The sequence below is a fragment of the Physella acuta genome, unplaced genomic scaffold (assembly GCF_028476545.2).
Source record: "Physella acuta isolate Inbredline_101_S28 unplaced genomic scaffold, ASM2847654v3 ptg000844l, whole genome shotgun sequence".
NCBI lineage: Eukaryota > Metazoa > Mollusca > Gastropoda > Physidae > Physella > Physella acuta.
The window spans coordinates 445,642-461,792 of record NW_026732361.1 but is presented as its reverse complement, the minus strand read 5'-3'; the positions used below and the strand labels follow the sequence as shown (position 1 = coordinate 461,792).

General features: G+C 28.7%; 1 protein-coding gene across 8 annotated transcripts in view; it reads right to left on the bottom strand.

Annotated features, from left to right (window-relative positions):
- Positions 1 to 11,317: 11,317 nt before the first annotated feature.
- The window catches only part of LOC131951996 (serine/threonine-protein kinase MRCK alpha), a 28,678-nt gene continuing 23,844 nt past the window's right edge, over positions 11,318 to 16,151 (bottom strand). For 5 of the 8 annotated variants that reach the window (XM_059314481.1, XM_059314485.1, XM_059314482.1 and 2 more), the window contains one exon: positions 11,318 to 14,510. In XM_059314481.1, coding sequence (XP_059170464.1) covers positions 14,343 to 14,510 — 168 coding nt within the window. In that variant the 3' untranslated portion in view covers positions 11,318 to 14,342. The other 3 variants (XR_009388471.1, XM_059314484.1, XM_059314488.1) reach the window with 3 other exon arrangements.

Here is a 16,151-nt window from a genome sequence, read left to right as displayed (position 1 = left end):
CCCCAAGGCAAGATCATGTCAAATTTGAAGCGCCTGCGGCGCCGGGAAGTGCCCGATGTCGGGCACCCGACAACTTTGCTTTATATATTATAGAGATTAGCAAATTGCATAGATAAACAAAGATTTCAATAAAGTAATTAAGGCCTGAAATACTTTAGTATAGAAATGTATTATATGAATAGATTCTAGATCTAGGTAGGGTCTACATCTGTATAAGTCTAGTTTTTCCCTATATCTAGATCATCTAGATCTAGATCTAGAATCTCTAGATCTAGATGATCTAGAATCTCTAGATCTAGATGATCTAGAATATCTAGATCTAGATGATCTAGAATATCTAGATCTAGAATATTTAGATCTAGAATCCTAATAGAATTTTTTTTTAAGTTTAGCCCGAGCAAAATTGTATTGTATAAATTTTATAGCGTACGTAGATCTAAATCAAATTTGAATGAAATAGTTCATTTCTTTTTATTCTAAACACGGCAGATGACGTCATTAGTTAATATATAATCATTAGTGACGTCACTGTTTTATGCATTCTTTTTCACAATTATAAATGCTTTTCCTGTTGCATAATTAAAACTGTTTCTCTACATTCGAATACGACTTTATTTTTTATTTTTCTTCTTTAAATTAAATTGTGGTTATACATTTAAAACATCTAACAAATTATTTTCAACAAAAGTCCGTATAAAGGTATCCATATATCGCTGCCGATTCTGACGTGATATCCGGCGAAAATATTTTGCGGACAGCGAGAGAGAGAGAAAGAGAGAGAGAGAGAGAGAGAGAGAGAGAGAAGTGCGCACATGGGCTATTATATTTAAGGATGAATAGTATAAAATTTAATGTGTATACAATTGGATTCAAATAGTTATCACATTTCTGTTTTAAATTAACATTTTATGTTCTTTTATTTTCGTTTTTGTACAATATTTTATTTTTCGGCAATATGTATATTATGAAATATAAATTTGTACCCTGAAAAGTCTTAATATTTGTCCATTTTAATACAATACATGATAATAAATATAAATATAGGTTTCGTTTTTTTTTATTTGTTGAAGCGAGATAACCATGGCTTAACTACGAGGTGAACCTTTTTCATGTTTATTCCCCTTTGACCGTAATTTTTAATGTTTTTCTTGTTACATTGAAATTCAAAGAGAGATAACTTGGGAAATTCAAAAGACAAGCTGTATAATTTCCCTTTTAGCGATAAAACATGTTTTCGGTTTTATCTTCATTAATCTATGAACAGTATAAAATTTAAAGTGTATTTAATTTGATTAAAATTGTTCTCAGATTTCTGTTTTAAATTAACATTTAATGTTCTTTTATGTTCTTTTCTTTACAATATTTTATTTATCGGTAATATGTATTTATGAAATATAAATTTGTACACTGAAAAGTCTTAATATTTGTCCATTTTAATGTAATACATGATAACAAATATTAATATTAATAAATACAGTTTTTTTTTTAATCTGTTGAAGCGAGATAACCCTGGCTTAACTACGAGGTGAACCTTTATCATGGTTGCTCCCCTTTGACTGTAATTTTTTTATTTTTTCTTGTAACATTGAAATTCAAAGAGAGATAACTTAGGAAATTAAAAAGAAATACTGTATAATTTCCCTTTTAGCTATAAAAAATGTTTTCGTTTTTATCTTCATTAAAGCATGAACAGTATAAAATTTAAAGTGTATTTTATTTGATTAAAATTGTTCTCAGATTTCTGTTTTAAATAAACATTTAATGTTCCTTAATGTTCTTTTTTGTACAATATTTTATTTATCGGCAGTATGTATCTTATGAAATATAAATTTTTACACTGAAAAGTCTTAATATTTGTCCATTTTAATGTAATACATGATAACAAATATTAATATTAATAAATACGGTTTTTTTTTTATTTGTTGAAGCGAGATAACCCTGGCTTAACTACGAGGTGAACCTTTATCATGGTTGCTCCCCTTTGACCATAATTTTTAAATTTTTTCTTGTAACATTAAAATTCAAAGAGAGATAACTAGGGAAATTTAAAAGAAAAGCTGTATAATTTCCCATTCAGCGGTAAAAAATGTTTTCGCTTTTTTCTTCATTAAACCATGAACAGTATAAAATTTAAAGTGTATTCAATTGGATTAAAATAATTCTCAGAATTCTGTTTTAAATTAACATTTAATGTTCTTTTATGTTCTTTTATGTACAATATTTTATTTATCGGCAATATGTATTTAAGAAATATAAATTTGTACACTGAAAAGTCTTAATATTTGTCCATTTTAATATAATACATGATAATAAATATAAATATTAATAAATAAAGTTTTTTTTTAATCTGTTGAAGCGAGATAACCCTGGCTTAACTACGAGGTGACCCTTTATCATGGTTGCTCCCTTTGACTGTAATTTTTTTTTTTTCTTGTAACATTGAAATTCAAAGAGAGATAACTTAGGAAATTAAAAAGAAATACTGTATAATTTCCCTTTTAGCTATAAAAAATGTTTTCGTTTTTATCTTCATTAAAGCATGAACAGTATAAAATTTAAAGTGTATTTTATTTGATTAAAATTGTTCTCAGATTTCTGTTTTAAATAAACATTTAATGTTCCTTAATGTTCTTTTTTGTACAATATTTTATTTATCGGCAGTATGTATCTTATGAAATATAAATTTTTACACTGAAAAGTCTTAATATTTGTCCATTTTAATGTAATACATGATAACAAATATTAATATTAATAAATACGGTTTTTTTTTTATTTGTTGAAGCGAGATAACCCTGGCTTAACTACGAGGTGAACCTTTATCATGGTTGCTCCCCTTTGACCATAATTTTTAAATTTTTTCTTGTAACATTGAAATTCAAAGAGAGATAACTTGGGAAATTTAAAAGAAAAGCTGTATAATTTCCCATTCAGCGGTAAAAAATGTTTTCGCTTTTTTCTTCATTAAACCATGAACAGTATAAAATTTAAAGTGTATTCAATTGGATTAAAATAATTCTCAGAATTCTGTTTTAAATTAACATTTAATGTTCTTTTATGTTCTTTTATGTACAATATTTTATTTATCGGCAATATGTATTTAAGAAATATAAATTTGTACACTGAAAAGTCTTAATATTTGTCCATTTTAATATAATACATGATAATAAATATAAATATTAATAAATAAAGTTTTTTTTTAATCTGTTGAAGCGAGATAACCCTGGCTTAACTACGAGGTGACCCTTTATCATGGTTGCTCCCTTTGACTGTAATTTTTTTTTTTTTTCTTGTAACATTGAAATTCAAAGAGAGATAACTTGGAAAATTAAAAAGACAAGCTGTATAATTTCCCTTTCAGCAATGAAAAATATTTTCGCTTTTTTCTTCATTAAACCATGAACAGTATAAAATTTAAAGTGTATTTAATTTGATTAAAATTGTTCTCAGATTTCTGTTTTAAATTAACATTTAATGTTCTTTTATGTTCTTTTCTTTACAATATTTTATTTATCGGTAATATGTATTTATGAAATATAAATTTTTACACTGAAAAGTCTTAATATTTGTCCATTTTAATGTAATACATGATAACAAATATTAATATTAATAAATACAGTTTTTTTAAAATCTGTTGAAGCGAGATAACCCTGGCTTAACTACGAGGTGAACCTTTATCATGGTTGCTCCCCTTTGACTGTAATTTTTTTATTTTTTCTTGTAACATTGAAATTCAAAGAGAGATAACTTAGGAAATTAAAAAGAAATACTGTATAATTTCCCTTTTAGCTATAAAAAATGTTTTCGTTTTTATCTTCATTAAAGCATGAACAGTATAAAATTTAAAGTGTATTTTATTTGATTAAAATTGTTCTCAGATTTCTGTTTTAAATAAACATTTAATGTTCCTTAATGTTCTTTTTTGTACAATATTTTATTTATCGGCAGTATGTATCTTATGAAATATAAATTTTTACACTGAAAAGTCTTAATATTTGTCCATTTTAATATAATACATGATAATAAATATTAATATTAATAAATATAGTTTTTTTTTTAAATCTGTTGAAGCGAGATAACCCTGGCTTAACTACAAGGTGAACCTTTATCATGGTTGCTCCCCTTTGATCGTAATTTTTTTATTTTTGCTTGTAACATTGAAATTCAAAGAGAGATAACTTGGGAAATTAAAATGACATGCTGTATAATTTCCCTTTCAGCGATAAGAAATGTTTTCGCTTTTTTCTTCATTAAACCATGAACAGTATAAAATTTAAAGTGTATTCAATTGGATTAAAATAATTCTCAGATTTCTGTTTTAAATTAACATTTAATGTTCTTTTATGTTCTTTTTTGTACAATATTTTATTTATCGGCAATATGTATTTATGAAATATAAATTTATACACTGAAAAGTCTTAATATTTGTCCATTTTAATATAATACATGATAATAAATATTAATATTAATAAATATAGTTTTTTTTTAATCTGTTGAAGCGAGATAACACTGGCTTAACTACGAGGTGAACCTTTATCATGGTTGCTCCCCTTTGATCGTAATTTTTTTATTTTTTCTTGTAACATTGAAATTCAAAGAGAGATAACTTGGGAAATTAAAATGACATGCTGTATAATTTCCCTTTCAGCGATAAAAAATGTTTTCGCTTTTTTCTTCATTAAACCATGAACAGTATAAAATTTAAAGTGTATTCAATTGGATTAAAATAATTCTCAGATTTCTGTTTTAAATTAACATTTAATGTTCTTTTATGTTCTTTTTTGTACAATATTTTATTTATCGGCAATATGTATTTATGAAATATAAAATTATACACTGAAAAGTCTTAATATTTGTCCATTTTAATATAATACATGATAATAAATATTAATATTAATAAATATAGTTTTTTTTTAATCTGTTGAAGCGAGATAACACTGGCTTAACTACGAGGTGAACCTTTATCATGGTTGCTCCCCTTTGACAGTAATTTTTTTATTTTTTATTGTAACATTGAAATTCAAAGAGAGATAACTTGGAAAATTAAAAAGACTAGCTGTATAATTTCCCTTTCAGCGATGAAAAATATTTTCGCTTTTTTCTTCATTAAACCATGAACAGTATAAAATTTAAAGTGTATTCAATTGGATTAAAATAATTCTCAGATTTCTGTTTTAAATTAACATTTAATGTTCTTTTATGTTCTGTTTTGTACAATATTTTATTTATCGGCAATATGTATTTATGAAATATAAATGTTTACACTGAAAAGTCTTAATATTTGTCCATTTTAATATAATACATGATAATAAATATTAATATTAATAAATATAGTTTTTTTTTTAATCTGTTGAAGCGAGATAACCCTGGCTTAACTACAAGGTTAACCTTTATCATGGTTGCTCCCCTTTGACCGTAATTTTTTTATTTTTTCTTGTAACATTGAAATTCAAAGAGAGATAACTTGGGAAATTAAAAAGACAAGCTGTATAATTTCCCTTTCAGCGATGAAAAATGTTTTCGCTTTTTTCTTCATTAAACCATGAACAGTATAAAATTTAAAGTATATTCAATTGGATTAAAATAATTCTCAGATTTCTGTTTTAAATTAACATTTAATGTTCTTTTTTTTATGTTCTTTTTTGTACAATATTTTATTTATCGGGCAATATGTATTTATGAAATATAAATTTATACACTGAAAAGTCTTAATATTTGTCCATTTTAATATAATACATGATAATAAATATTAATATTAATAAATATAGTTTTTTTTTAATCTGTTGAAGCGAGATAACACTGGCTTAACTACGAGGTGAACCTTTATCATGGTTGCTCCCCTTTGACCGTAATTTTTTTATTTTTTCTTGTAACATTGAAATTCAAAGAGAGATAACTTGGGAAATTAAAAAGACAAGCTGTATGATTTCCCTTTCAGCGATGAAAAATGTTTTCGCTTTTTTCTTCATTAAAGCATGAACAGTATAAAATTTAAAGTATATTCAATTGGATTAAAATAATTCTCAGATTTCTGTTTTAAATTAACATTTAATGTTCTTTTATGTTCTTTTTTGTACAATATTTTATTTATCGGCAATATGTATTTATGAAATATAAATTTATACACTGAAAAGTCTTAATATTTGTCCATTTTAATATAATACATGATAATAAATATTAATATTAATAAATATAGTTTTTTTTTAATCTGTTGAAGCGAGATAACACTGGCTTAACTACGAGGTGAACCTTTATCATGGTTGCTCCCCTTTGACCGTAATTTTCTTATTTTTTCTTGTAACATTGAAATTCAAAGAGAGATAACTTGGAAAATTAAAAAGACAAGCTGTATAATTTCCCTTTCAGCCTTAAAAAAATGTTTTCGCTTTTTTCTTCATTAAACCATGAACAGTATAAAATTTAAAGTGTATTCAATTGGATAAAAATAATTCTCAGAATTCTGTTTTAAATTAACATTTAATGTTCTTTTATGTTCTTTTTTGTACAATATTTTATTTATCGGCAATATGTATTTATGAAATATAAATTTATACACTGAAAAGTCTTAATATTTGTCCATTTTAATATAATACATGATAATAAATATTAATATTAATAAATATAGTTTTTTTTTAATCTGTTGAAGCGAGATAACCCTGGCTTAACTACGAGGTGAACCTTTATCATGGTTGCTCCCCTTTGACCGTAATTTTTTTATTTTTTCTTGTAACATTGAAATTCAAAGAGAGATAACTTGGGAAATTAAAAAGACAAGCTGTATAATTTCCCTTTCAGCGATGAAAAATGTTTTCGCTTTTTTCTTCATTAAACCATGAACAGTATAAAATTTAAAGTATATTCAATTGGATTAAAATAATTCTCAGATTTCTGTTTTAAATTAACATTTAATGTTCTTTTTTTTATGTTCTTTTTTGTACAATATTTTATTTATCGGGCAATATGTATTTATGAAATATAAATTTATACACTGAAAAGTCTTAATATTTGTCCATTTTAATATAATACATGATAATAAATATTAATATTAATAAATATAGTTTTTTTTTAATCTGTTGAAGCGAGATAACACTGGCTTAACTACGAGGTGAACCTTTATCATGGTTGCTCCCCTTTGACCGTAATTTTTTTATTTTTTCTTGTAACATTGAAATTCAAAGAGAGATAACTTGGGAAATTAAAAAGACAAGCTGTATGATTTCCCTTTCAGCGATGAAAAATGTTTTCGCTTTTTTCTTCATTAAAGCATGAACAGTATAAAATTTAAAGTATATTCAATTGGATTAAAATAATTCTCAGATTTCTGTTTTAAATTAACATTTAATGTTCTTTTATGTTCTTTTTTGTACAATATTTTATTTATCGGCAATATGTATTTATGAAATATAAATTTATACACTGAAAAGTCTTAATATTTGTCCATTTTAATATAATACATGATAATAAATATTAATATTAATAAATATAGTTTTTTTTTAATCTGTTGAAGCGAGATAACACTGGCTTAACTACGAGGTGAACCTTTATCATGGTTGCTCCCCTTTGACCGTAATTTTCTTATTTTTTCTTGTAACATTGAAATTCAAAGAGAGATAACTTGGAAAATTAAAAAGACAAGCTGTATAATTTCCCTTTCAGCCTTAAAAAAATGTTTTCGCTTTTTTCTTCATTAAACCATGAACAGTATAAAATTTAAAGTGTATTCAATTGGATAAAAATAATTCTCAGAATTCTGTTTTAAATTAACATTTAATGTTCTTTTATGTTCTTTTTTGTACAATATTTTATTTATCGGCAATATGTATTTATGAAATATAAATTTATACACTGAAAAGTCTTAATATTTGTCCATTTTAATATAATACATGATAATAAATATTAATATTAATAAATATAGTTTTTTTTTAATCTGTTGAAGCGAGATAACCCTGGCTTAACTACGAGGTGAACCTTTATCATGGTTGCTCCCCTTTGACCGTAATTTTTTTATTTTTTCTTGTAACATTGAAATTCAAAGAGAGATAACTTGGAAAATTAAAAAGACAAGCTGTATGATTCCCCTTTCAGCGATGAAAAATATTTTCGCTTTTTTCTTCATTAAACCATGAACAGTATAAAATTTAAAGTGTATTCAATTGGATAAAAATAATTCTCAGATTTCTGTTTTAAATTAACATTTAATGTTCTTTTATGTTCTTTTTTGTACAATATTTTATTTATCGGCAATTTGTATCTTATGAAATATAAATGTTTACACTGAAAAGTCTTAATATTTGTCCATTTTAATATAATACATGATAATAAATATTAATATTAATAAATATAGTTTTTTTTTAATCTGTTGAAGCGAGATAACACTGGCTTAACTACGAGGTGAACCTTTATCATGGTTGCTCCCCTTTGACCGTAATTTTTTTATTTTTTCTTGTAACATTGAAATTCAAAGAGAGATAACTTGGAAAATTAAAAAGACAAGCTGTATAATTTCCCTTTCAGCGATGAAAAATGTTTTCGCTTTTTTCTTCATTAAACCATGAACAGTATAAAATTTAAAGTGTATTCAATTGGATTAAAATAATTCTCAGATTTCTGTTTTAAATTAACATTTAATGTTCTTTTATGTTCTGTTTTGTACAATATTTTATTTATCGGCAATATGTATTTATGAAATATAAATGTTTACACTGAAAAGTCTTAATATTTGTCCATTTTAATATAATACATGATAATAAATATTAATATTAATAAATATAGTTTTTTTTAATCTGTTGAAGCGAGATAACACTGGCTTAACTACGAGGTGAACCTTTATCATGGTTGCTCCCCTTTGACAGTAATTTTTTTATTTTTTCTTGTAACATTGAAATTCAAAGAGAGATAACTTGGAAAATTAAAAAGACAAGCTGTATAATTTCCCTTTCAGCGATGAAAAATGTTTTCGCTTTTTTCTTCATTAAACCATGAACAGTATAAAATTTAAATGGTTGCTCCCCTTTGACCGTAATTTTTTTATTTTTTCTTGTAACATTGAAATTCGAAGTGAGATAACTTGGGAAACATTTTTTAAATTTTCTTTTAGCGCTGTTTTCCATCTTTTTTCCCACGTTTTCTTTAACTTGCTTTCTCTGTGTGTTTATTTGTTTGTCTTTCCAATCAAATCTTGCGATCGAAATTTCTGGCACTTCCCAGTTAGCTAGCGCGCTGAAATTTTCAGGGAAGCTTTCTTTTGGATGACCATTGAATATTCAATTGTTATTATTACTAAATTGATCAATGGAAACATTTTATTGAGCATTTTAGACCGCTATATAATCTATATATATAATTCTCCTCTGCTAGCCATTAGAAAAAAAACCAGCGACGCGTACCTCGCGCGCAGTGAAGCGAACGATCACATGTCGCCACAGGCTTAGGGGCAGAGAATTTAGCTTGAACCGAGTTTAAACTTACAGGAGGTAGGCCAGTTTGGGGGAGACGATATGGTCGAGTGGTTGGGCACACGATTGCTATCCCACTCGACACGGGTTCAAATCTATGTGTTCTAGTCAGTAACGTATTCAAACAACGTGTTTTTTACGAGTTGTCTTTTTACGAGTTGTCTTTTTACGAGTTGTCTTTTTACGAGTTGTCTTCGTTTACCCAAAAAAAGTGAAAAGATAAAATCGATAGCAAGATTTTAATGCAAACAAACAGACAAAGACTAAAAAGTAGAAAATAATAATCATTAAAAAAGTTTTAAAAAACCCACGTTTTCTGATTGAACTAAAAAGTAGAAAATAAACGCTATACATCACAATAATGCAAGCGATCACTCTACTATAAGCGATCAAAAACGTGGGGCGCCGTCATTTTCTTACAGTTTCTAATACTGTTGACTCTCTACAAGCTCCCTAATAAAAGTCAATAGTATTATCTAATCAATAGTAATATAACTTTTACTTCGGCGCCCCACGTTTTTCATCGCTTATAGTAGAGTGATCGCTTGCATTATTGTGATGTATAGCGTTTATTTTCTACTTTTTAGTTCAATCAGAAAACGTGGGTTTTTTAAAACTTTTTTAATGATTATTATTCTTGATTAAAATTCATGAACAGTTTGAGGTGTATTCAATTGGATTAAAATAGCCCTTACATTTTAATTTTAAATGAACATTCAAATAAGTTTTCCTTAAAAATATTATTTATAGAAAATATGTGTTATTAAATATTAATTTGTATAGTAGCCTATTTAAAAGTATTAATAATTATATATTTTTGTAATAATCAATATTTTTCTTAATAATTCTCAATATATTTATTAACATAGAAATATTCGAGCGAAATAACTAAAATAAGAGATGAAACATTTTCACGTTTGCCCGCCGTTTACCTTTTGCCCGATACCTTTACCTCCCCTAAATTTAAAATAGTTTCAAACTATATTATCTGCCCCTGAGAGGCGTCATTAAACCCGGCTCTACGGTTGTAAAATATTTAGCGTGAACCAAAGGTCACCAGACCATGTGGGGTGGGGGTGGTTAATTTATGCATAGTGAAGAAGAGAGGGGACTGCAAGGCGCGCTTACAGCTTGTTTTCTAGGGTCTCCAAGAAGAGAATATAATTATATATATAGATTGTATCTAGTCATAAAGTTTCACTTTAACAAAGACATCAATAATTGTGAGCACCAATACATAAACTTGATAATACCATAGCTGTTATTCAACTTATAGCTGGACTGGATATGCAGAAATGTGTATAAAATGTGGTGTATTGTATTTAGTGTAAAGCACCCACATCTAAGTGCAAGCCATTCACCGATGTAGCAAAATCTTAAACCAGGATCTCCTGGAAGTACTGCAGCACTAAACTTTTAGTTTGGGAGGACTTTGTACCCATCACATGACAAGCATTGACTAGGAAAAAAAAGTAGACCAACACTTTGTTTATTTACACTATTTTGTTTAATTGTTGAGATATGATGACATAATGAGAGTTTATCATTGCACATTAGGGGTCTCTGTACACATAGGACACACAGCAACAATACACCTAAAGAAGAAGCAGCCAAGAACGATAACCGCTAAGTTAATTTTGATTACTTCCCTTTCAATAAGTTCACAATATCTGTCAAAACATATTTTAAAAATAACCATCACACAAACATGCATTCACGTTAAATTCAAGTTAAATTTTCCAACCAAATAGTTAAAATGCTAAATGCTAACAAAAAGATTACAAAAATGATAACAGCATGATAATCAAAGTTGTGTTCATGTTTTTTTTAAATATACAATGGAAAACCTAGCCCATTTTATATCAATGTTACATTTCACTAATAAGAAATTATTTTTTATGATAAAGTAGATTTTGTTCAGGAACATAACAATGCACTAAATTAATTAAACCCATCCCTTATCTATTTTCCAATCCTAGTTTTTTATCTATGAACTTGACGGACCAACAACATGACAACACAGATACCAACCAACCTATCAAGAACCTTAATACTTTGATTGGATACAACTAAACACTGTCTAACATTAAGTGTGCTGTGCATCTTCTATTACACTCCATTCATACAACTAATGGGATTAAATATAAAGTATTGGGTTTAAAAAAAAACATCAGTAGAAAACTAGGTTTTGTTAGTCAATAAAATGTTACAACTGCCCACACTTCAAAAGTTGTTCTAGTGATCAGCTGATAAATAGTTGTATTTGTACATATATTAACAAGCTAGAAGGAGGGGAGGGGATTATACACAAGCATAGGGGGGCACCAAAAGCAAGCTGTTATATTCACAAATATATTTATATATGTATAATATGTACAAGCTAACGCAAACAGGTATTCATATAGCTCACACAGAAAATCTAGGAGAGAAATCACATCTATGTTTGGCACACACTCACTTTCTATCAATCAACCTAATTAGTTCAAAGCTAATTGGTTGAGAGGGTCTATGTTTGACATTATCTGGTTACTAAAATAAATTTGGGCTACTCACACAACTAAATGATCAATAGTCTAGGACATTATTCAATGTCCTAGTGTAGGAACAAAAATGTAAGGTCCTGTAAGGGTTAAAATAAACTAACCCCCTATCTTCATCTCCTTTAAAAAAAAAATCTATCACACAACTTTTTTTTTTTAATAATAAAAATGTACACAATCTCTCACAATTACAACATCTCTACTGTCACAGTCCACCCAGTTCTTCCATTATAAATGTATCTGAATAGAAACACAATGAATAGCATTATATACAATTTGACAAAACTGCACAGCCAAAACAAAAAAAAATGCTTAAGTCACAAAAATAGCAACTTAAAAGTCAAAAGCCATTTCTTAAAATAGGTATCCAAGCATAAGAAAGCAATCAGACATTGAATGTCATTCATTAGACCAATCTCTCATATAGATAAGTGTAACTTGTTTATAGAAGATAATTGATTAAATACCATCAAGTAATCACATGGATATACACAGGTGTCTGTCTACTCAACAACATCAGCAAATAAATAGCTACACTACAACATTGTAATCCATCTATTAGCCAGATATAATGGAACCCAATATAAAAACTGAAGCTGCGCTACATCTACCCTAGTATCTCTGAATAACATTTCTATTTTTTTTAATAATGTGCTCTAGGAATGGTTCTGGGGGGGTTACAATGAGTACACAATTGTTTTTAAAAAAATGTTAACATTTTACACCCATTTTGTGATACATATCTTACAATAAATGCTTCTTGATAAGTAATTCACTGGAAGTTAAGTTCTAAATGCATCAGATAATTAAATTATACACTGAAAAAAAAATAGAATAGAACGAGAATAAAAAGGAGCACATGAATTAAGCCACTGGGCCATCTACATCTAAGATAGTTGGAAAAAAATGAAATAAGTAGAGGCACGTTGATAAAGGGAACCATGAGAACTGGTCAAATGTCTTACAAGCCCACCCCAGCACTGATCTTGTGGCTGAAAGCACTCTAGGTATCACGGATCTGACACGCAACTCTACAGGAGAGGATGGGCTTCTTGCAGTCAGATCACAGCACAAAAGGAAGCTCTTAGTTCATCAAGTGTAGATGACAACAGGTCAATTAACATGTTAGCCAGATCTTCATTTACACCTGCCTAATTAAATTTTTTCTAAAACAGTCACACCACCATATCTTGATATTAAATCACTCTTTAAATTAATTCCATCTCATTCTATTAATTCCCAATTATTATGTTTCCTTAAGGAATGAAAAAAAAAGTCTCAGCTCTTGACATGTTATGCCCTATATATCCCTACAAGAGTGAGACGTACATCAACTGTCAGACAAATCACAGTATAGAAATAGAGAAAACTGGCACTAGACTCTGATACACATAGCTCACACCTCCCAGTGGTTTGAAATACAGTGACAGATTGTTTTAGCACAACAGACCATCTGGATATAGACATCAAAACCTCAGAGATTTAAATAGTTTTAAGTAATGTTACTTGTTCTTTTTATTAAAGTACGAGTAAAAATGAAAATACATCTGTCATAATCACAAAGCTACCATATTCGATGGGTGTAAAGAAAGTAGATGGGTAGATCAGGAAAATAGATGGTGTGTCGATGATTAAGTGTCAAGAAAATACAATGTAGCACAAGCCAATATTGAAATCACACACTTCAGCAGATGATAAAAAATGTTTTAAGATTTGGTTAAGTAAAATTTGAAAACAACCATTGTTAGGTCCACTGGAGGAATGGTGCTCAAAAACAACATGAATGTTCTACCGCAGGATTTGTCAAGTAACAACTTGCCCACTACATGTGGCTTCATTAAAATATAACCTGGCAATCACACATGCTAATTACAGAAAACATGCAAAGCTGGTAGATAATTGTTACAATGGTCTCATTTGGGGTTGCTACAAAATTGATATCATGAAAAAAAAGGTAGTTATTGATCACACACCATTCCAAAAAATACAGGTAACTTAATTAATCCCCTTTAAAAGTGTTAGATGAATGGGTGACTTAAAAATGAAAGTTTGTCCTCAAGGTGGCTTTAATCTAAAATATGAGGTATGGAATGGGCTAAAAATAATTTCTAATTAATTTAAAATCATCATGAGAGAAGGAAGGGGGGGTAATAAACGTCAAATATTTTATCACAGTTTGTTTTTTTTCATTGACAAGTTTCTAAATGTTTAAATTATGAGTGGTTTTTAGTTAAGTGTGTTATAAGTGAAAAACTTGGATCCGCTAACTAGGTGCTTCCTTCTATAAATAGCCTTTAGAGATCCATCTAGTAGTGACAGGTCCAGGTGAGTGGAGACCTCAGAGGTGAGGTCAGAGCTGGGTGTTGTGTTGGGATGAGTCGGAGGTATCTGTCACGTTGGCTGGGGAGGACTGGTCCTCATAGACCAGGCTGTGTCTGTTGGAGCCAGGGGGAGACATGCTGCAGCTGGTGTTGGACATGGCTGAGTGACGCCAGTGACTGGCTGACTCCATACTGTCCTGGGGAGAGAGGAGTCACATGGCTGGTTAACATCAGCTCAACTTGCTTCAAGCTACTACCCCACAAAGCTACATTTCATATACAGTATAATACTTCATTCATTTTTAAGCATTTAACTTACAATAACAACTAACACCGGACCAACACTTGGGGAAATTCTGACAATTAAATGTCAGTTATTTAACAAATACTGTTCCATTGCACACTACACAATACTCTCATATAAAACAACAACACATGCAAGGGTGTTAAGTATTAAAAAATAAATCTACAAATTTGACAACAAATGGACATGCATGATTAGAACTTGATAAAACTTGTTATAATGAGCAAATGACAAAAATTAGACAATGAGAGATGAGACATATTGTTTACTTGTTAAAAAGCAATTGCTAACTTTTAAAACAAAATAAATGCATTACCAAAATTATTCAATATCAAGCGAGATTTGACCAAAAAAACTAAAGCTTTATTAGGAAGGATTAATAGTATTAAGTTTTTTTTCTAATAAATACTTTGAATAATATTTGGGATGGTTAGGAATTGGTAGTTATTCAATCGTTATGGATTATGGTTTTATTTTGTAAAATTAGACCAATATATATGTTCTATTTTAAGAAAAATAGAATGGTCGTAAAACTGCATGTCAGAAACAAAGGGAATCTGCCACAATGTTTACATCTTTTTAACTGACAAGTTAATTAACAAACACTAACAATTTAAAAGCCAAACTACTTAAAAAACTATTGAGCTGTGTAGATGATATTTGACCAAGATTTAATGAAGGCTTGTGCTAATGATCATAACTTCATTCATTCAAATCTTTCAAATACACCAGAAAGAAACGATTCCTCAGCATGAATGTGTTATTATTACCACAACACTGTTGTCAGTAGATACAATGAGAGTCATAAGAGTTTGACAACAATTAAAAGCTTTTTTTAGCAACTCTTTGATACTTTGCCTTAACAATTTACATTTTTGTTTTAAGTTAACCTTAAAACCAAATCATTTTAAAAAAATGTCTACCATAAAAGGTAGTGTAAAACCTAAAAATGTTGAGCCTCATGCACACCATATTTAATGCTTCACTGCAGGAAGAAAACAAAGGCTAAATGAAAGCAAGGGAGGAAACTAGGAGATATTTACAATCAATGGAAGGGTAACTCCAGGTGACAGCATCTGCCTAAAAAATCTCAGGGTTCATATGGAAGACTGCAACAACATAAAAATATTTCAGGGTTCACATAGGAGACAAACATAAAAAAAATCTCAGGGTTCACATAGGAGACAGCAACAACATAAATGAATTGGAATAAATCCTTAGTAAAACTGAGAAACCTTGGGTGTAGTGGTGCATCTCATTTGGTGGGTCGCAGGTCATTATTTGTGTCATTGTCAATAGAAAAATGTCAATTGTCAGGGCCATTGTCTCAGTGAAATAGGTCACATCTAGTGTAACACCTATAGCAAGTGGGGCAGGGTCACATGTCAATAAAAAGTGGGGCACTGTCACATGTCAATAAAAAGTGGGGCAGGGTCACATGTCAATAAAAAGTGGGGCAGGGTCACATGTAAATAAAGTGGGGCAGGGTCACATGTCAATAAAAAGTGGGGCAGGGTCACACTGTCAATAAAAA